Raw genomic sequence first — 23,169 nt, 5'->3', positions numbered from 1 at the left:
TTTATTCATTTCCATAGATGCAGCCTGGCCTGCTGAGTTCCTCCAGCATTCTGTGTGTGTTGCTCTGGATTTCCTGCATCTGTAGATTTTCTCATGTTTATTACTTCCTATAGATATTTTATAAAGAATCCTTTCAATATTTAAAACTCTTGACTTACGGTAAGTATTAATAAATCTGTTGCATAAACTAAGTATATGGTGTCAGAGAGACAGTTGAACTGGGGCGTAAGATTACATTCCTTGACTTCTCTAGTGCCTTTAACACCATCCAGCCCAAGATCTTAAGGCACAAACTAACGGAGATGGGAGTAGACTCTCACATGGTGGATTGGATAGTGGACTACTTGACAGATAGATCTCAGTATGTGCGGTTGGGAGACTGTAGGTCTGACACGGTGGTCAGCAGCACAGGGGCGCCGCAGGGAACCGTACTCTCTCCGGTCCTGTTCACCCTGTACACATCAGACTTCCAATATAACTCAGAGTCCTGCCATGTGCAGAAGTTCGCTGATGACACGGCCATAGTGGGGTGTGTCAGGAATGGACAGGAGGAGGAGTATAGGAAACTGATACAGGACTTTGTGATATGGTGCAACTCAAACTACCTGCGTCTCAATATCACCAAGACCAAGGAGATGGTGGTGGACTTTAGGAGATCTAGGCCCCATATGGAGCCAGTGATCATTAATGGAGAACGTGTGGAGCAGGTTAAGACCTACAAGTATCTGGGAGTACAGTTAGACGAGAAGCTTGACTGGACTGCCAACACAGATGCCTTGTGCAGGAAGGCACAGAGTCGAATGTACTTCCTAAGAAGGTTGGCGTCATTCAATGTCTGTAGTGAGATGCTGAAGATGTTCTATAGGTCAGTTGTGGAGAGCGCCCTCTTCTTTGTGGTGGCGTGTTGGGGAGGAAGCATTAAGAAGAGGGACGCCTCACGTCTTAATAAGCTGGTAAGGAAGGCGGGCTCTGTCGTGGGCAAAGTACTGGAGAGTTTAACATCGGTAGCTGAGCGAAGGGCGCTGAGTAGGCTACGGTCAATTATGGATAACTCTGAACATCCTCTACATAGCACCATCCAGAGACAGAGAAGCAGTTTCAGCGACAGGTTACTATCGATGCAATGCTCCTCAGACAGGATGAAGAGGTCAATACTCCCCAATGCCATTAGGCTTTACAATTCTACCGCCAGGACTTAAGAACTTTTTAAAAGCTATTATTAATGCTTTTTGAGACGGTGATTTAGATGCATATCATATTTTTTTTACTGAGTTAAGTATTGTATGTAATTAGTTTTGCTACAACAAGTGTATGGGACATTGGAAAAAAAGTTGAATTTCCCCATGGGGATGAATAAAGTATCTATCTATCTATCTATCTAAGAATTTCCCCAGCAGTATCTCTTCCAGACCGCAACTTTATGTGATGTGTTACGGATATTCATTTGCAAGCCTTCTCAGATCAATCTCCAATTGCATTGACCCTAACAATTGTTTTTATCTGAGGCTTAAGAAAAGAATGACACTATAGCATGGTGTGAAAGAGGAAGGGAAGAGGTGCATGTTTGGAATGAACTCCAGAAATGTAATTTAAGCTTGTATAATTGGATAGTGAAGGAAGTGATGGCAAGAATCATAAGAATGGTGTTGCTGTGGCACGTTATCAGGCACTCTAGAGAAAGCATGTGATACATTTGTGGTCATAATTTTTTTATTGGAACTCGAGCCTGAGTTTTCCTTTGAATTGATGGTACCCTTTTGGGTATTGAGATGAAGCTAATTCTTCCCTCTATCAGAACTTCCCGGGACATCATAGGAAGGTAGGCAACCTTATCATAGGTCTCTGCAGAATCTGGAAATGTGCTAAAATTGGGGCGAGCTCCCAGTCTGTTTTACAAATGTTTATTAATTTAAGGAGCTAAGTATTGCAGGCTTTGAACTGACCAAGTGGAGTGTCAGGACTGAAGCTTCTGCCTGATTGTCAAACTCGAGATTCCTTTCAATCCTTTAACCAGAGTATCTCATTTTATTTTATAGTCAGTGGAGCATCAGGGCTGGCATTTCAACTTCAGTAAAGTTCCAGGTAAAACTAAGGCGATAACACAAAAAGACATTTTCAAGGTTTCTAATTTGAAATTCTTCACAGCCTCTTCATTTCTTTGACTTATATGATGAGAAATTATAACTTAAGAGAAGTATTTCAACAGCCAGTATAAGAATGAATGTTTTGATTGTATGCACATAATTAACAATTTTTCTTTTAAACTTACTCTTTTTGTTTCTATATAGACATGCATCAGTGTATCTAAAGAGTGGAAAAGACAGGATTGGGCAATTGTACAAGAAGGCTGTGTATAAGCAATTTACTGATGGAACATACTTGACTGAGATTCCTAAACCTAGTTGGCTGGGATTTCTAGGCCCAGTGCTCAGGGCCGAAGTGGAAGATGTGATTATTATTCACTTCAAAAACTTTGCATCTCGCCCCTACTCTGTGCATCCACATGGAGTCTTCTATGAAAAAGATTCTGAAGGTAATTTTGCTTCATAAAATTAAAATAATGTTCATTTATGTAGCACCTTTTCTAACCCAGGAGATCCCAGTACATGACAACCAACATCGTACTCTTGACCCTAGCAATAATCATTGCTACGAGGGGTGATTAATAAGTTCATGGCCTAAGGTAGAAGGAGTCAATTTTAGAAAACCAAGCACATTTATTTTTCAACATAGACCCCTCCTACATTTACACACTTAGTCCAGCAGTTATGGAGTATACAGATCTTGGACCTCCAGAAAGTGTCCACAGCAGGGGTGATTGATAAGTTTGTGGCCTAAGGTAGAAGGAGATGAGTTATCAACTTCAAACTTCAAATTCATTGCGGGTTATATGTAAAAGTGTGTGAATGGCATATGTCATCACGCCACTACGTCATATGTGCGTGCCTCACTGAACACACACGAGTTATCCCCAGCTCCATGGTTTTTCTTTCAATTACTTTTATGTTTTGGAGGTTACATGGAAATTTAAAGTCCACTGCCATACTTCCATATAACCATATAACAATGACAGCACGGAAACAGGCCATTTTGGCCCTTCTAGTCCGTGCCGAACGCTTACTCTCACCTAGTCCCACTGACCCGCACTCAGCCCATAACCCTCCATTCCTTTCCTGTCCCTATACCTATCCAATTTTACTTTAAATGACAATACCGAACTTGCCTCTACCACTTCTACTGGAAGCTCGTTCCACACAGCCACCACTCTCTGAGAAAAGAAATTCCCCCTCGTGCTACCTTTAAACTTTTGCCCCCAACTCTCAACTCATGTCCTCTTGTTTGAATCTCCCCTACTGTCAATGGAAAAAGCCTATCCACGTCAACTGAATCTATCCCCCTCATTATTTTAAATACCTCTATCAAGTCCCCCCTCAACCTTCTATGCTCCAAAGAATAAAGACCTAAGTTGTCCAGCCTTTCCCTGTAACTTAGGTGCTGAAACCCAGTTAACATTCTGGTAAACTTCAATGAAATAATGAAGTGCTGTAGCAAAGCAGACCTACGGCAATACTGTACAGTTCTGTACATGCATAGCTCTGATTATATCTGACACACCAGGAATACATGAAATCAATCTCTATGCATTTAATTCAGATGCTTATGAAAATGTAAAACTTCTTTAACCTTTTTGACTGTCTTATGGTTTTAAGTGAAATTGGCAACTAATATCTGTAACAGAAAGATACTCTTTTAATGATTTCTGTAACTCTGGTAGGATGCCCGAGTTTGCAAAGAGGTAATTTACAATTGGATGTGCACTAATTTTTTTCCAACAACACCTGATTTGGATTTATTATATCTTGGTAAATTTAAATCTGCCCTAAGAGCATACATGTCAGAGGTCGAAATGTATATGAAATAACATGGAAATGGACAGTTTAAAATTCTAAATGGTATCTTTTTCTGTTGAAGAACTAATTCTTAATACCTCTGGACATTAATGTAAAAGAATATTGTTGAAAAATGTGAAGTGAACTGTTAATAACTTCTCAGCAGGTGAAATTGCTGCTGTCTTTGCCATTGGGACATCTTTCATTTCAATCTTTGTTCACCATTGTTGTGTATTTAATATTTAAGCAATGTTTGAATGATCTCGTGTACATGTATATTGGTTGTTTAAGCATTCTTGATCATTTAAATAGTTAGATGTATGAATACGTGAATTGCATACATTATCATGCTACCACGTGATACATGCACGCCTCATTTAAACTAAATACAAACTAGAGCTCACATTTTGGACTCGCATTTCAAAGTGAATGGCAAATTAATTAAAATGGTATTGGACGCTGTTTCAGACATTCCTCAAAATTAGTTTGAATGGCATTTCAAAGCTACTGAACTAAAGCCTGCAGATATCCAACTAAAAACTTGTACTGGGGAAAAGGTAACTCCTGTGGGAATGATATTCGTAACGGTGAAATACAACAACTAAAAAGTCACATTGAGCTTGCATGTGGTAAAAACAGGAGTCCCTGCATTGTAGAGATGTGATTGGCTGAAAAAGCTACAAGTTGATTGGACATCCATCCACTATTTGCATGCCACATCGCCTGCAATGTGGCCAACCGAAAATGAATTAAGAAAGGTACTGGATGATGCTACAGCTGTCAGAACCACTTTGTGGCAGTCCCAGAGTCAACTCCTAAAACCAGCACAGAGGGCGCCCTAGAACCTGAGATTGTTTCACCGCCACAAATCTCACCTGGTTAAGCTTTCTTGTTTGTTTAAATAATTTATCACGATTTATATTTATAAATATGTGGATTTCATACATCATCGCACCTTGCTTCATGTAAACTCGAAGACTGACCTGCATTTTGGACTCCCTTATCTTCCTTTGGATTAGTTTAATGTTTTGAAGTTACAGAAGATAAGAATCACCTTAGTTAATGAAGATTTACTGTGTTCGGAGATTAAACTTGGTTGTTAACTAAGACCATTCCAGTTTTTGTAGTTTGAGAGATTCTTTCTTGCAGGTGCCTTTTATCCTGATGGTACATCTGGTAAGCACAAGGTGGACAACGCTGTCCCACCAGGGGGAAACCACACTTACAGATGGATAGTGAAGGCACAGTATGCACCGACAGATGCTGATCCAAACTGCTTAACATGGATTTACCACTCCCACGTGGATGCTCCCAAGGACATTTCAGCAGGTTTGATTGGAGCACTGTTAACATGTAAAAAAGGTACAGTCACTCATTGGTTGTTCAACCTTCTTAAAAACTAAGTTCCTGGGTGTGGGAGGTTACAATGGTTTTCATTTGACTAATGTGAATTGGAGAAGATTGTCAAGGTGGAAAATGTCTAATTTTACATAGCTAGCCATACAATACCACTGTTCCAGAGGTTCTTTTACACACCAATATAAACAAAGTCCTCTACCCTGACAGCTCAGCAGTGGGCAGGTCAGACATGATCCCAGAGACCACCAACTGAAAATTGGGAGTGAAAGGGATAGGGTCTTTGGGATCCGGCTGAGGCATCTGAGGGGGTGGGTTGTGATGCAGGAATGCTATAGGACACTGGGCATCAGATGAGCCTTCAGGATTGGGGTGGGTGTGCTAGAGATCAATGTTGGGTTTAAGAGTGGAGCTGTATGAAGATTTACAACAAGGCGGGTGGAGTTAGTATGAGATATTAGGCTAAATCTTCAGGGAGGCTTATTTGGGATTCTCAAGATGAACGGTGTTGGGGCTGGGTAAAGCAAGTTACAGATAACAGGCACAGAAGTATGTGCTGTGAAGATCTGCTTCAGTATGCATGGGCTGTGTCATTTGCAGGACAGGCTTGTCCAGATTAATTAGCTGTAAGTGCTGTTGATGGCTTCCCTGTACTTACATGTTATCTGCGTTTTCAGTATGGTCCAAAAAATGGTAACAAACTCAATTTCTATGCTAAGATAAATGCAACAGAATTTTAGCTTAAATTTGATTGTATAAAATCTAAAAATGTTCTGCTATATAATAGAATTTCTAAGCTGGCATCTTTGTATTGTAACACAGTACCACCAGAGAGTTTGCTGGTTTGGTGAAATTGTATATGCTAAATCAACTCTGTAAGTTGTAGAGTTTCTCCTGGACAGTTCAACAGATCCTTCAGAATTGTAGATTCATTCTGTGAAGGTTCCCCTGCACTATAAATGTGACCAAATCCATCAATAGCTTCAATTTATTTTTAACCTGGTACTGAACTATTCCAGAAAAAAAAACTTCCACTGTCCAATGATAAATTAATCTATTGTTTGACTCTGATACCAGTTAAGTGGCTTGATCAGTGGATTTTAAATGTTGCTGACGCCAATTATTTGTGACATTTCTTTCATTACCGCCAACATCAGAAAAGGACAGGAGAGGCTCAAATGGAGTGTAGGTGGCAGGGTGGGGCAGTTGGGATGAATGTCAGTGATTTACATTTGATGTACATTTCAGAGTTGCAGACTTTCACTGCCTGTGGATTTCTTCCTCCAGAGAAGATTAATTAGTCAAATGAAGATGAAATTGGACCACATCACTTCTCTAATAGGAAACTGCTATTAGCAAATTAGCTATGTTACAATATACTCCACATACTTCATTTGAATCCAATGGAGGGGAAACTTTGGCCCAAGATGCACATCAACGTGAAGTCATTTTTTTTTTTATTAATCAGCTATTGCACCTACTGCTACTTCACAGTAGCCGGGTCCTGGTGCAAGGTATGAGCTGTTGTTTAGACAGTTTAAACGCCAGCCCAGATCGGAGGTGAGAGCGAATTTCTCTCCCTCTCTGTGCTGTTTGCTCCTCTCTCCAGGGCGCTGGAGCCTTTTGCTGACCTGTTGTTAGGTCAACTTAAATGCTGGCACAGGTAGACTAAAAAGGCAGGGTGTCGGGATCTGAGGCGAGAGCCCATTTCACTCACTCTCCGTGATGTTCACTCCTCTCTCCATGGCGCTGAGGCTATGAAGACTGCCCTGACTGCTGTGCTCTGTGCCAGCTAATATGGTGAATTGATAAGTGAGGCTTTGGGCCTACTCCAGGGTTTGGATCTGAGGACTGAATTTGGTTCGGAATGTTGTTGTTTGCTTGTCTTGTTTCTTTTCTTTGTGCATCAGGTGGTGGTCTTTTATTTTATTTATTTATTTTTTCCCTTAATTGGCTTCTTTTGGGTTTCTTGCTTTGTGGCTGCCTGTAAGCAAATAAATCTCCAGGTTGTATAATTTATACATTCTTTGATAATAAGTGTACTTTGAATCTTTGGATCTTGTTGCAATGATGTGTCCAAAGCAATCAACAAGCATGTAGTGATGGCTTATGAATTAGAACATCAGAATGTTTTAGAACTCAAAAGAGGAATCCTGACTCTATGAAACTCACAAGGAATTGTGGAATTTTCTCCACAATAAGCAGAATTGTGAAAGCTGTGCTCCGTGACATGATTCAAGGTGAAAGGATTTTTCACAAAGACATGGAAACAAGCTGTTTTCAGTTGTAGTTTGTAGAAATTTTTTTTTAAAAACCCCTCAGGACTTGATGAAAGCATCTCAAAATGTTGTAAGACATGTTATTGAGATAATGGAGACACTGTTATCATTTTCTAAAATTACAATCATTTTACAATGGTTCCTATAGATTGGAAGGTGCAAATGAATGCCCATTCTTTAAGAAAGGCGTGAAAGAGAAACTACAGGTCAGAGAGTTTGTTATCAATAGAAGACAAAATACTTGACTATTATTAGAAAATAATAATAGGATTGTCAGAATTAATATTTAGAGAAATTATATCTGATAAACCTGTTAAGAGTTTTTTTGAGGTGACAACTCTCAAGCTAAGGTATCTGGAACTAGGAATGATGAGTTAACAATTCAGGACTGAGGTGAGAAGTAACTCTTCTTCAGTTAAAGAGTAGTGAATATTTGGGATTGCGGGACTGTGGAGGATCAGTCACTGTGTTCAAGGCAGAGAATGGTGTTTTTCAAATATCACGGATATGAAGGGATGAACGAGAGGAGAAAGCGTTAATTAAATATAAGATTTGCAATGATCTTATTGAACAGGAGTGTGAGCGCAGAAGGCTAAATGGTGTGTATCTTATCTCTGACATATGCTGGAGGTAGCTGGAATGTTTTAATAGATTAGTCCACATTTTAGGTTAATCAGACTGAACTGATTTTTCCTGAACTTTGACATCTCCTCATTGACAATCAATACAGGCATACCTCAGGAGTGCCTGCTTACCCTGCTGCTCCAGCCTCTGTACCTAAGCTCATGACTTTGTAGCTTGGCACAGCCCAGACGCCATCAATAGTCACTGATAATGGCATTGTTGTTGGTAGAATCTCAGATGGTGACGGGGAGGCATACCAGAGTGAGATAGATCAGCTGTTTGAGTGGTGTCACAACAACCACCTTTCACTCAGTGTCAGTAAGACGAGGGAATTGATTGTGGACTTCAGCAAGGGGAAGTCACCAGTACTCCTTGAGGGGATCGGCAGTGGAAAGGGTGAGCAGTTTCAAGTTCCTGGGTGTTGACATTTCTGAATCTGAGCCTAACATATTAATGCAATTAGGAAGGCACACTAGCAGCTATGTTTCATGAGGAATTTGAGGAGAATTAGTATTTAGGAGATCTAGCAAACTTCTACAGATGTACTTTGGAGAGCCCCCTGGCTGGTTACATCACTGCCTTTTAAGGAAACACCAAAGCACAGGATCAGGAAAAAGCTGCTGAGGATTGTCGACTCACCTAGTTCCATCACGGGCGCTCGCCATCCCACTATCGAGGACATCTTCAAAAGGCAACACATCAAGATGGCGGCATCCATTATAAAGGATCTTCACCACTCAGGACATGCTCTCTTATTACTGCCATCATAAAGGAAGTACAGGAGCCTGAAGTCAAACATTCAACGTTTTAGGAACAGCTTCTTTCTTCCACCATTCGTTTTAAGAATGGTCCATGAACCCATAAACACTACCTCACTATTTCACACTACTTTTTTATATTTCTTTTGTAGCTTATAGAAATTTTTTAAAGCATTTGCACTGTATTGCTGTAAAATAACATATTTAATGACGTATGTCAGTGATAATTCTGACTGGCAGGTTAAAGTATGTTCCCTTCAGGACAATGGAGTGCTGATTAATGTTAATGATACAAGCTGAAAAATGATCTAATACATGGGTGAACGTCTTTGATGTGTATAATCTGCATTACAAACAGTCTGTAAATGGATTGGGTCTGCGACAGATAACACTAACTGCACTGTTCTGCTTACACTTTTCCAGGGACCTTTGATGGGGTGACACTGAAACGGAAAGATGTCGACCAGGATTTTGTTTTAATGTTCACTGTTGTGGATGAAAATATAAGTTGGTATCTAGATGAAAACATTAATAAGTATTGCAGCATGCCATCCGCCGTTGACAAAGATGATGGAGACTTTCAAGAAAGCAACATGATGCACTGTGTGTATTTTTATCAGAATTTCTGCTTCATGTTTACACACTTGTATGCAGATGTTTGATTCACTTAATTCAACGATGAATATCTAGTGACTTGACTTGAGTGGTTTTTCATTAATATGATCTTAATTTATTTCATTAAAAATGCAATAATGTAAGTGCCGAGTGCAATACACAACCAATTAGTGACTCTTGCAACGTAACTATACCCTCTGTGGAAATAATTTCATTGTATCATGGAATCCATAGACTAGGAGTTTTCTTATTGGCTGTTGTTCTTTTTCTGTGTCCAGCCATTGAATCCCTCCCAATTAGCCATATCCACTTTAGGGTGGAGTTGTACCTATACTATGAACGATTTTGGACCACTTCTTGTCCGTGCCCCTTCCACTCCCTTGTTAATGCTCTCTCTCCTCATCAATATGAACCTCCTCAACTCCCACCCCAAAATGGTCACCTTTCTATTATTAGTGTTCTGTGTTCCTGCCTGATTTTGCAGCTCAGTTTTAAAATTCTATTTAAGAATGTAACAAAAATGTATTGAAAATCAGATGCTTCTTGAGCTCTGCCTTTCAGTGTGGGCATTGCTGATCTAATCTTTGGCCTGAACCCCTAGCGTTTGCCCCTTTGACTCCATGTAACTTTGAATATATTTAACGGCATAATATCTGTAGCTCAAAGATTCACAGGAGACAACATTCTCTCTTATTTCAGAGGGGAGTGGTTTAACCTTTTAACCCGAGATTTGGCTCTCTGGTTCCAGATTGTCCCGCTTTCACCAACTCTGGATCCCTCCAGATCTGGCCTCTGATCTACTTCTTTCACCATCAGAGGCTGTACCTTAACCTTTGCAGGCCATTAACTCTGCAATTACTTTACCAAGCTGCTACTGCTCTCCCCTTACCTCCACAGAGTTAACCTTTTCAGTTAATTTTTGTCTGAATTGCATTCTTAAGTGAATTTTTACTATGTCGATTGTTATAACATGAGATTTAAGTCCATGGTACGACTCATCTTCCTCTGCTGCCACTCTCCCAGTTTTGAAGCCTCGTTCAAATGGGCTACCGCTGCCTTAAATTCCTCTGTCAGCACTCACCAGGGGTCTATCGAGTTACCCACTATTGCCCTTTTTTCAGTCACCCACTCACCAGGGGTCTATCGAGTTACCCACTATTGCCCTTTTTTCAGTCAACACCTTAACTCTTCCAGTCTCCTCATTCACAAATCTTTTTGCAGAGTTCTTCTGAATACTTTTTAGACCTGGTATTTGAATTAAATCCTATACAACTTTAACGTGATTATTAAGGGAAAGCAAAATGTTTGGGTTTGAAATTGCCCTTGACTGTTGTGTTAGACACAAAATCCAGTAGCAGTCTGCTTATGCATTTTTACTCTGTTGAATTTCGAATGCAGGCTGTCTATAGTGCAGGATGCCATGTGAAAAATGTCTGCTCTCATATGGTCTCAAGATCCTTCTGCAGAACAGATCGTCATTGCAGTAATATGTGCCTGCAGATAAATTCCTGCTGCATTTTCTGATCTGGGCTTTATGTTCTAATCTTCACCTCTGCTATTATGTGCTCTTATCCAACTTCGTACACCCTAAAATCATAGCACAAAGATGGTGTTTGAATCAATGAAGAAGTGCTGTCATTAATATTTTCACTAGTAATTACTTTACATTTCTGCGTTGACTCCTCAGCGATCAATGGCTATGTGTTTGGGAAGTTGCCTGGCCTGAACATGTGCAGTGGCCAGTCCATTTCCTGGCACTTGTATTCAATTGGAACTGAAGTTGACGTACACTCGGTGTATTTCCACGGACAGACTCTCATTAACAAAGGACATAAAGTGGATGTTGTTAGTCTCTTCCCAGCTTCCTTTGTCACAGTGCAAATGTCTCCTAGAAATGTTGGAACGTGGTTACTAAGGTGCCAAGTCAATGACCATATTAAAGGTGAGAAAGTGACTTTCTGAATTACTTTAACTATTATTCACCAGGGATGCTGGGCAGAATTTAATGGTTGAATTTAAAATTACTTTAAGGTTATATTATAATTTATTTTCTTCACACTGAGACCTAGTGACATCTTGTGTGTTTAATACAAAATCTTTCACTAGAATTGTGTCCCTTTTAATTTGAACTAAATAGGTATAAAATTGGCTTTAGATGTCCACTCACAGTCTTGATGTAATATAACGCAAATTGAATGGTAGTTGACAGAGGATTTTCTCGACTTTATTTCTAAAGAAGTCAACAAAAATACAATGGAGGAGCAATATAAAATGAGCTGCTAACGTGCAGTCGTTCATTTGACCCATTCTCACAAATCAAAATCTACACCGATGACTTCTTTTGAACACTTCCAACGATACATGCTACTGAAACTGATTTTGGCTCCTGGACTGTTAAAAGAATATTTAAAGTAATTTACAACTGGTTTTAATCTCAGATTTTCTGTTGGATTTCAAGTATTTATGTCTATATTGGAATTGTAGAAAATGCTAACCCTAACCCTAAGTGGTTCTGCAAACATTACTTTTATGGATGTTCTGCTACAAGAAGGGAATAAAGATTTGGAGCCGGAGAGGGTATAAAACAATTTTATAAAGGGAAGGACAGTGAATATGACCCAAACTCCACTCCATTGTGAATAGATTGTAAGCTGAATCTTTAGGCTGCTCCAAGACATTTCTGGGACTTCTTTTTGACTTGCAAAGTCAGTGACCGTAAACTTTTACTGGTGTAAGATGGATAATCCTGGTTGACTTTTTTCCCCTGTAGAAAAGACCTCAGTAAGAGCCAGAGAGTTTAAAAAAACTTTTTTCCTGTTAGTTCTGTGGAGACTTGGCACTGCTTTAGGTTGAGTGGGTACGGATGGTTCTTGGCACAGACCACCTCGATTGAATGCTCTGAACAGTTTGAAAAGATGGGTTGGTAGGTTGGCTTTAGGTTTCAAGGCGTTGCTATGGTACATTATTTCATTGAATCATTTCTGACACTTGATAAAAAACAATAATTTGGTTGCAGAGCCATTATACCAGCAAGAAAAGAAGTTCTTTAGGAGGGGAAGCAAGAACGTTAAACTGTTCAATATTTTTTATCTTGAATTGCTGTGCCCTCATAAATTTAACTTTCACTTCCTAGCCTTATTCTGTTTTTTTTAAATCTTCCAGCTGGTATGCATGCATTGTTTGTGGTTCAGGATTGTAACCACAATGATTCAGAGACTATACTAACTGGCAAAGAGAGAAGGTACTTCATTGCGGCTGAGCTGGAGAGGTGGAAGTATGCCCCCACAAACAAGAACTCATTTAATGGTCAACCACTAGATGCAGAAGGAAGGTAATTTTAAAAGCAACCAACTTATGATTAATAATCCTAGCTAAAAATCTATCTTCAATTTTGACTTCATAATTCACCCCCTTGTAAAGAAACAGATTAGCTTTGCCTTTTACAGACCTTTGATGATAAGTATGAATTTATTTATCTTCATTTGAAGGCTTACGTATCTCATCTTTATGATCAGAATAGATCTGCCTTTTTTTTTTGGTGCTTAAGTACTCTTAACAGAAAAATGTTTCTCTTATGGCTTTCTAGTGTTGTCCAGCTACCAACTCCTTTAATACTATGAAAAAAGACCCAGGATCTTATTTTGCTGACATTTGTGCATTAAATAATTACATAATAACAGTAAATCTATCTGTTATTGGCTGATGACATATACAGCCCATTCTTTTTATAATTTCTCTACAGAAGTTAAGTAAATCTTTTTTTATTTCCTTAAATTCTGCTTTGTATACTAAATTATTTATCCTTGTTTCTTTCTCTTTTTGAGCTTGATTTTGTTTCAGTTATCCCATCAGCGTTGATAGATTAATAGGGTTGAACAGGGTCAGCATAGGATTAGAGAAAATGATGTTGGATTAATCTAAAGGATTTCTTTGAAGATGTGACTAATAGAATTGGTAAGTGTGAAGCACTGGATGTCTTGTATTTGAATTTTCAGAAGGTTTGGGATAGGACAGAGGTGTTACACTGACAAGGACTGAAAACTGGTGCTGAGGTACATCCAGGATGTGCTGGGATACATCATCGGTGATGTAAGCTAGGGTCATCGGGTGTTTCGGGTCTTTCAACATCAGACACTCTCACCCAGGTGACCCAGCCGGGGTTGACCAGGCCCCAGCTTGTGTCCCAGCATCACTGATGCACGGGTCAGGCCTCTTTGTCCATAGTCAACTGGGGGCCTTGCTCAGCAGCCCTCTTTGATGGTCCTGATTCCTCTTTACAACCCCCGTTGTGCCATGAGGTTCTGCAGAGCGAGCAGCCAGCAAAACCTCTACACCCCACCTCTAAAGGCTGGCATCATGCCCCCCACCCCATCTCTGGCACTTCTCTACCAGCTCCTGGCATTTAATTATAGGACAGAAATAAATAAATGGGAGTGAACAGATCCTTTCCAGGCTGGCAGATAGTGAGCTTCTGCATGGGTCCGTGCCTGGTGCCCAACCACCAATTTGTCTGAGTGGGACCAAATACCGTGTTTCCAACTCTGTTACTCAGAGTAAGCATGCAGGGTTGATCGTGAATACAAAGAGGAATGTAATAAACTTCAACAGGATGTGAACAAGCTCAGTGAATGAAAGGAATAGGTCAACCCCTTTGGCTCATAAACCAAGTGAGCAAAGAAATTTGAAAACAGTGAGTGATTGGGTTAATGGTCAAAGGATTTGTGCACAGTCGCTGAAGCCAACGTGCAGGCCCTGCGGGTGAGTAAGAGAGATGGCCACCAGTTGGACTTTATTACAAGAGGGCTGAACACAGGAATAAGGAAAATTCACTGAAATGATACCAGGTCTTAGAGAGACTGCAGTTGTAATACTGAGAATAATTTGTGTCTCCTTTCCTCATAATTGTTGAACTTGCCACATTGGGAATGCAACAATGGTTTCCAAAGCTTGGTTCCACTGATAGTGGGTTTGTCACATTATGGGGGATTGATTAGACTATACCTTCATTGTGGCCAAAACCTTTTGAAAATTCAAATACAACACATTTAATTGAACTCTGGTCTCTAGAGTTTAGGGAAGAAACAAGTGATTTCTTTCAAATTTACAACATATGTTCAGGGCTGGATATAAGGGAGGTGTTTCAAGTTTCAAAGGCAAGCCAACAAAAATAATTTAGTATTAAAATACGCACATATCACAACGAAACTCAGGAGATTTGATCCAGAGGTTTCAGTCTTGCAATAATCTCTGTAGGAGGTTGGAATGAAATGGCGATAAATTGTTTGACCTAGAAGGTGGTGACAATCCCAAGGGGCTGTAGAAATGTAGTTAGTGATTAATTCAATGCAGAGATCAATAGATTTGAGGGATGTGGGCACTGAACAGGAAAATGACGTTGAGCTAGAAGATCACGAATAGCAGAGCAGGCTTGAAGGGTCTGGCTTGTACTCCCCCTCCCCTTTGTCTTCCTGTGTTCCTCTGACGATCCAACAGATTTGCTGAATGTCTAACCTTTATAATGGGGAGAGGTCAGTTTCAAGGGCAAAGAGTGATTTTCAGTCTTGTAATTTTATATCTGTATGCCATAGATTTTTTCTTATTTTTTGATTGAAGGACATTTGTAAATATTAATATACACTCATAGAACTCTCCAACCTAAAAGCCTGTGTCAATGATTTAAGGTTGGACGAATATATGTATTTGTCCAACCTTAGATTTTATTTAGCTGAGCCAGGACCGATAACATTGTCATTATTTTGGGGCTCTGTGAGTAAATTGTGCTTATCAAACCTGTCTTCAGATTTTTGGTACTTATTTAATATTATAAATATTTTCTTCTAGTCATTCTGAGATCTTCTTCAAGAAGAGTGCCAGTCGAATAGGGGGAGAATACTGGAAAGTACGATATGTTGAATATATTGATGGAACATTTAACACCAGAAAAAATCGATTACCAGATGAGAACCATCTTGGAATACTTGGTACAACACATGATTTACATTTGGAATCTTGTTTTTACTAGTTGAAAACAATCAAGGTTACAATATTTTTATTCATTTTTAGGCCCAGTGATTAAAGCTGAAGTTGGAGACACCATTATTGTTACTTTTAAGAATAATGCAGATCGGGCCTACAGCATTCAGCCTCACGGGGTGTATTTTACAAAGGAGTTTGATGCAGCAAACTATGCTGATGGTAAGGCAATGTGTCACTTTCTGTTGCAGGGTTTCTAACTTGAAATGTTCCAGTTTGATTTTCAAATACTAAACATTTGAACAGTTTAGAAAAAATATTTGATATCAATTCCTTTTCTATCCTTTCAATCATAAATTCAAAATGGATCTTCATTGTTTTACTCCTCTCTCCCCGTCATCTGCCCTTGCATCCCCCCCTCACTATACACCTCCCTCTCTCCCACCTCCTCTCTCCCACCCCCTCCATTTCCACCATCCCCTCCCCCTCATGCCCCCTCCCTCTCCCCAATATCCCTCACCCCCTCTCACCCAACATCCCTCACTGCCTCTCACCCAACATCCCCTCTACCCTATCTCCCTCTCACCGCACCCCCCCCCCCACACCACTCCCCAACACCCCCACTCTCTTCCCCCCCCCCGCCCCCCCCCCCTTGAGCTGTGCCACCCAGTAACCCACCTATTTAAGAGCTTAATCACCGGACAATTTACAGTGACCAATCCACCTACTAACTGGTACGTCTTGGGACTGTTGAAGGAGACCCACGCAGTCACGGGGAGAACGTCCAAACTCATTTCAGGCGGCTGCTACGGTGAGGGGTGGTGCTGACCGCTGTGCTACCACGCAGGTTAGGGAGGGGCTGAAGGTTTCCCTCATGATGGAATTGGGAAACCATACACAAGTTTATTACAACTGATCTCTGTTACTTTTATGCATCACTCTATTGTTGGCCATTGGTTATTTTCCAGACTAAATTTGGTCACGTATGGGCAGAAAATGTCAAATACACAAAATGAGGGAAAGGTTTTTGAGCAGCCAAACTTAACTATTGCTCAAATGTTTTAAATGCAAAATGTGTGTCTGTAGTGAAGATGGATGTGACAGTGTACTGCTGACGTGAATTCAGGCGGTGGTTTCTCATTAAACAATATTACTGATCGGACTGGCAGCACTGGCATGTCGGGAGCCCACCGTCTCTCTCACCTCAGTCTGTGATGTACTCTTTCACATTGGCTTTACCCAGGAGCATATGCGATTGCTGTACCGGGTGCACGTGTCGCTCAGTGGGGTACTGCAGGAAAATTGGAGTGCAAAGGATGACGCGCAGGTTTCCTTGGCAATTTTAAGTTGGAACTGGATACCTTTCTCGAGCCAGCATTGATTCAGCTACACAGTTCTTGGAGGACATTACTGTACTGAGCTCTCCTCCGGGAGTTTCATAAATAGGGGGACCGCTGTGGAGTTTATTATTTACAGTAACTCATCGGGGTGTTGTCTCTGACTAAAGGGGGTATGCAGTCTGATGCACCATCAATAACTCACTCTGAGACGTAAAAGTGAGGTATCGGCTTTTATTGACTGGAAGAAGGAACAAGCAGTGAGTGACCACTATACTACATCCTGGAGACTGAGAGGCCGGGCTCAGACCTCCATCACCTTTATACAGGGGTCTGTGGGTGGAGCCACAGGAGCAGTCATCAGGGGGCGTGTCCAGACAGGTATATGTAGTTCACCACACAGTCAACCTGTTGTAATATAGTCAGGCCTGGTATAGGTTTTGGAAGCTGATGCTTGGAACTACCCAGGTAAAGGCTGGGAGGAAAGGAGCCATGCTCCAAGGCCCAAGGAATGGTTGGACAAAGATTGGAGCATGAGGCCCTCAGACTAGTCTACAAATTAGAATTCTTTATGAAGTTGACTCACTTTAAGAGTAGTTATGTTAGTAGTTTAGGCTTCTCCAAGCCTTACTTCTTCCCTAGCCCTATAAAACACATCTCATGTCACTTGTAGGCCAAATCTCATTTGACTGGGTAAAGCAGAGAGAGCCTGCTTGTAGTCTGTTATAGCATCATAGCCCCTGAGAGCCAGCACGGGATGTGTATTGTGCAGTGAAGTTTCTAATTGCTGCACACCAGCTATAACGGTCTACCTAGCAGTTTGCTTTCAGAAGGTAAGTCAGAGTTAGCCTGTGCTTGAGCTGCTGGAGGCATTGTCCCGCAAGGAAACTGTGAAGCAGGAGAGGATGGAGCCCAGGGTTTCCAGTTGCTATGCTCGAGACCTTGCAGAAGGAGATCGAACACGGGAGGAAGTCTTTGCATGTGCAGAGTATCGTTACTGAGAGCAATGGGTCTAGACATCTTTGAAACGAATATAGTCTCGAGATCCAGGGTGGTGTATTATGTAAGAAGGCAAATGGGTAAAGTTAGTTGGTGGCCGTGAACTGACGGGGATAGAATGGCGCGGTTGCCCTGGTTGATTTGCATATGAATTAAACGTGTGTTTAAGTGGTAAGAAGGGCGAGCGCTCCATTCTACCTCTTAACACCTATGTTTAATTCATAAATATTTCAACAAGATCGTTAGTTGGGGCATTGAGTTTCAAATAGTGATGGATGAGATCAGCGTTGCTTATTGATTGCGGTGGCAATGGAACAGGCATTGGTTAGTGCGTGGTAAAGCGATTCACCTGACAAAGGGAAGTACAGTACTTTCCTCCTCCTCCTCAGCCTCTCCCACGACATCTAACAGACAAGCAACACTGACTTGAATTTCCTGCTGCTCGTCTTTTTTGTAAGGGATTATCTCAAGTGAAAGTATTTCTTGGAGTAAAGTGCACCAGCTATATAGAACTTAACAGAAGACTAATTAAAAGCTTGCTGATTCAAACTGCTAATAATAATTTTAAAATAATTGTGGTTAAAGGCTATTCTTTTTTCTGTTTAAATTGAAATGTTAAGATTTTGCAAGAAATGGTTCATCCGTTGAGCCGGGAACATCCTTCACCTATAAGTGGACTGTACCACAGAACGCTGGACCGACGGACGACGACCCACCCTGCCTGACATGGATGTACTACTCAGCCAGCAATACAGTGGAGGACACCAGTTCTGGCCTCGTCGGCCCATTGCTTGTCTGCAAGCAGAACACATTAAATCCAGACGGTTCACAGGTATGTATTAGACTTTGTTTTTGTAACTCTTTTTTATATAGGTATATTCTGTGACTCTCTTTTAAGAGGGTTTATTTACTTTTCATCAGGTTTATTGGTATAGCCTTTTCTTTCACCTGTAAAATGCTGTTGTAAATTTGTCTTTGTCATTTTTGACATATGTAATACAAATTGTTTTAAATGGCTTTCAATAGATCTATTAGCACAAACAGCATCTCATTTATGCACTAAATGAGCATGGGGAAATCTGAAAATGTAATTATACTGTGCTTGGTATACAGCCTTACACTTTTTAAAAAAACTTTAAACAGTAACCTTGCTGTTAACTGTGCAAGTCTCCACAAGGAGCAGAGACCCCAAGTGCAAGGTCAACAGGAAATCATACCTCACAAATTAGATTGAGTTTTTTGACTAGGTGACCAAGAGGATGATTGGCCAGCAGTAGATGGTGTCTCCGTTGACTTCAGCAAGTTCTTGCATGATAGGCTGGCCCAGAAAAGTAGATCATAGGGATCCAGTGTGAGCTAGCCAATTGGCTACAAGATTTCTTTGCTGGTAGGAGTCAGAGGATTTTTTTTCAGCTTAGAGTTGAGCCAGAGGTTTCAACACTATGTCCACTGTTTTTTGTCTTCTATATTGTTATAAGAGAATGCAGTTGGTCTGGATAGATGATATCAAAATTTGTGGTGTAGCGGACAGTGAAGAAGGATATGTAAGGTTATAACAGGATGTAGATCAACTGGGGAATTGGACCATGAATGATAGTTGGAATTTAAGCTAGACAAGATTGAAGTGTTTCATTTTGGTAAATTAAAATGGGGCAGCAATGCACAGTGATTGATGGGGCCTGGAGAGTGTTGTAGAATGGGGGTACCAGTACACAGTTCCTTGTAGGTGGCCACACTGCTAGACAGGGCAGTAAAAGAAGGTGGATGGCACTGAGTGTAAAAATTGTGTCATCACGTTCCAACTGTACAAGATGTTGGCAAAACCGCACTTGGAGTTCATGCAGTTCGGGATTGCTTGCTATTGGGAAGATGCGATCTAGGTCGAGAGGGTGCAGAACAGGAGTCACAAGGATTCTGCGGGGACTGGTGGGTTGAGTTATAAAGAGAGGCTGGAGATCAGGGGCTCGTCTCCCTGAAGCGCGGGATGTTGAGAGTGGACCTCGTATGGATGTATAAAATCATTAGAGCCGTAGATAACATGAATGCTTAGTCTCTTCTTCAGAGTAAAGCTGGAGGGTTTAGATTTAAGGTCAGAGGGGACCTGAGGGGAAACATTTTCACTGGGAGGTTGGTGAAGTACCAGCTGTTGGGAAGCAGTAGAGGCAGATGTAATTTCAACATCCAAAAGACATTTGGACAGATACTCGGGCTGAAAAGGTTCAGAGGAATACGGGACAAGCAGGCACGTTTTCAGTATGGATGAGTTGGGCCGAGGGGCCTGTTTTTCTGTGCTTATATCTCTGTGACTCTGAGCCAGGCAGCAGCAGCAAGCTGGAATTATCCTGGGTAGGAGTGTGTGATGCACCATCAATAACTCACTCTGAGACGTAAAGGCGAGATATCAGCTTTTATTGACTGGAAGAAGGAACAAGCAGTGGTTGACCACCATACTACATCCTGGAGACAGAGAGGCCGGGCTCAGACCTCAATCGCCTTTATACTGGGGTCTGTGGGAGGAGCCACAGGAGCAGTCAGCAGGGGGCGTGTCCAGACAGGTATATGTAGTTCACCACAGTGTGATCCTGATTTCCATGTGGAGAGAATACCCAAGATGCACACGGGTGAATTTGAGGCCTTCAGATGTCAGAGGTCTCAATGAGGACAAGGGATACGTATGAGTGCCATCCCTTTTAAGTGGGGTCAGTTAAGCCTGTTATGATACCAGCCCCCTCCTTTGTGAGAATCGCAAGAGCCCTAGTGAAGGGGGGGGGGTCAATGACCCAAGAGAGAGAGAGACGTGCTGAATACTGCGTTCCACCAGGATGCAGAATAAGGCGACCTTGACTATTGTCTCATGAAGACCACGTGTAAAGCCCTCGGGCAAAATGGGCTGGTGGAGAGAGAGATTGACACTTGCGATCCCGTGAGGAAGTATAAAGGAGGGTCTGGGGGGGGGAACGACCCCTTCAGACGCACCAAGGAGACACGATAGCGATCCCGTCATAGCGGGAAGCCATTTTGAAGGAAGCCACGTGCGTTAGATTCCGAATCGGGAATCTGTGGCTGGAATTACGGAAAATCGCTTTTAACTAACAACAGGAAAGCCTGCTCCCCTGATTCCATGGCTTTGCTTCGTAAGGACCCAGGCAAGTGTTCCTTTTCTCACCAATCTCTCTCTCTCTCTCTCTCTCTCTCTCTCTCTCTCCAACACGGGAAACCCAGCGGTTCCCAAAAGGCTGAAGCCTGCAGACTTTTGAATGACTGTTATATTTCCAAATGGACAAGATATTATTCCCTAGACAACGATAGAGCTTATTTCTGATTGATTATTACTATACCTGCGCTTTAGATTGAGTATTGACGACGTATGTTATCAAAATGTTTGTATTAACCTTCCTTTTGTGCCCCTTTATAAATAAAAACGTTTAAAAATGGTACCATCAGACTTCAGCGGACCTCTCTATCTTTGCTGGTAAGTGATCCAGTTACGGGATACGTAACAAGCCTCATTGTTCTATGTTCAAATAAGAAGCACCAGTTTTCAGACAAGTCAAGCTGAAAATATCACAGCAGATGAATTTTGCACGTTGTATTTGTGCTTGGGCAAGTGTAAATCCCGAAGAATGGTGCTAATGAAAATTAAAATCTCATGAAGCAACCAGCAATGTCTGCAGAACTGCTCTAATCCAGGATAACCTGACTTTCAACTGCACAGCTGTACTGTTTTTGGAATTGTGAGAATGAATTTGTGGCTCCACCTCAAAAGCAAAGCCATCACTCAACTATTCTTTCAAACATCTGACTTGACTTTAAACTGTGTCGACTCCTCTCTGTCTAAGCATTTTCTGTATACTGATATCATAAACCTGACCACACATGTCTGAGTGGAGTGAGAGTGAAGACACAAGAGTCCATCGGATCATTTACCTCAGCACAGTGACGAACACACTGCACGAGACTCTTTCTGCATTTTCCACAGACACGTGGCCATTGGTAATTCAGTAGAGAGAAGAGTTGTTTTCGAGGGGATGCTGCAGAGATTTCCCAAATAGTCTGGAAAAGTTAACTGCAGGACGCCTTTTAAATGTTCTCAGCATGTTCAATAGCCGTTTCATCAGGAAACATAGCCAAGAATTAGTCATGCAGCTAAGAATGAAGGCACATGTGAATGAAGGCAGAGTCAGCATTTATGAAGATTGATTTACTTTAGTACCCAGCACAGTGAGCACACTTGGGTCTAATGATTGCCCTGTGACGTAGTGACTTTGTGCCTTCAGGTTTTGACTGTAAGAACCACATGCTGCCGATTTACTCAACAGGTTTGGCAATGGCGGAGCTACTGGGAAGACCTTTGTTTGCACTGAGTGTGCGTGGCCTGTTCTGATGACGTAGAGTCATTGGGATGTACAGCACAGAAACAGGCCCTTTGGCCCATCTAGTCTATGCTGAAACAATTTAAACTGCCTATTCCCATCGACCTGCTCTGGGACCATTGCCCTCCATATCCCTACCATCCATGTACCTATCTAAACTTCTCTTAAACATTGAAATCGAGCTTGCGTGCACCACTTGTGCTGGTGGCTCGCTCCACACTCTCAGAGCCCTCTGAGTGAAGAAGTTTCCCGTGTTCACCTTTCACCCTTACCCCATGACCTCAGGTTGTAGTCCCACCCAATGTCAGTGGTAAAAGTCTGCTTGCATTTACCCTACCTATACCCCTCATAATTTTGTATTCCTCCATCAAATCTCCTCTCATGAGTCCTTGGGCCCTGTGCTTGATAAACCTCTACTGTGGGTTCCCTGCACAAAGGTGCTCGGACTTTCCTGGAGCGCCAGCTTTCTGGACACTGGAGGAACAGAAACGAGCAAAAGCTGGAACTGCTGGAGGATTTCAGCTTCAATGCCATGTTGAATTACTCTGAGCCAATGTTATAAATTACCATTAGATTAGATAAAGTTGTGATGCAAAATGTTTGACATCAGGTAGACTGGTAATTTAGTTAGAAAAGGGAGGAAAGTTGGGATTGGAATGAGCGAAGAGGAAATTGATGATTGATTACTACAAAGATGACCTGGAGTTGACTCTCGTGCAGAACTTGCTGTTTCAGTTCCCCGCGTACATGTGGAGAATACGGCAGAATATTTAATATTGTTACTTAAACTGACCATGGTGCAATTGGCAAATTCGGCCGGTTGTTATAGGTGTAGGGGGTTTGGTTACTGCATTTCTCAAAAGGGATTTAATGCCTTATCCAATGCTGACAATTTGCCACTAACCTGCCCAAAGTACTTCAGCATGTAGTTTTTCTGTGTGCTTCCCTTGGCTAGTTTGATGTGA

General features: G+C 41.4%; 1 protein-coding gene across 2 annotated transcripts in view; it reads left to right on the top strand.

Moving 5' to 3' along the window:
- LOC140726661 (ferroxidase HEPHL1-like) overlaps positions 1-23,169 on the top strand; it is an 87,335-nt gene that overhangs the window by 13,143 nt on the left and 51,023 nt on the right. For both annotated transcript variants that reach the window (XM_073043330.1, XM_073043329.1), the window contains exons 2-9: positions 2,289-2,533; positions 5,040-5,252; positions 9,331-9,510; positions 11,210-11,464; positions 12,685-12,853; positions 15,364-15,503; positions 15,586-15,717; positions 18,452-18,663. In XM_073043330.1, coding sequence (XP_072899431.1) covers positions 2,289-2,533; positions 5,040-5,252; positions 9,331-9,510; positions 11,210-11,464; positions 12,685-12,853; positions 15,364-15,503; positions 15,586-15,717; positions 18,452-18,663 — 1,546 coding nt within the window. The remainder of the gene's footprint in view (positions 1-2,288; positions 2,534-5,039; positions 5,253-9,330; positions 9,511-11,209; positions 11,465-12,684; positions 12,854-15,363; positions 15,504-15,585; positions 15,718-18,451; positions 18,664-23,169) is intronic.

Source organism: Hemitrygon akajei, chromosome 4 (genome assembly GCF_048418815.1).
Source record: "Hemitrygon akajei chromosome 4, sHemAka1.3, whole genome shotgun sequence".
Taxonomy (NCBI): domain Eukaryota; kingdom Metazoa; phylum Chordata; class Chondrichthyes; order Myliobatiformes; family Dasyatidae; genus Hemitrygon; species Hemitrygon akajei.
Note: the sequence above shows the minus strand (reverse complement) of the source record. Positions and strands in the feature narration are given on the sequence as shown.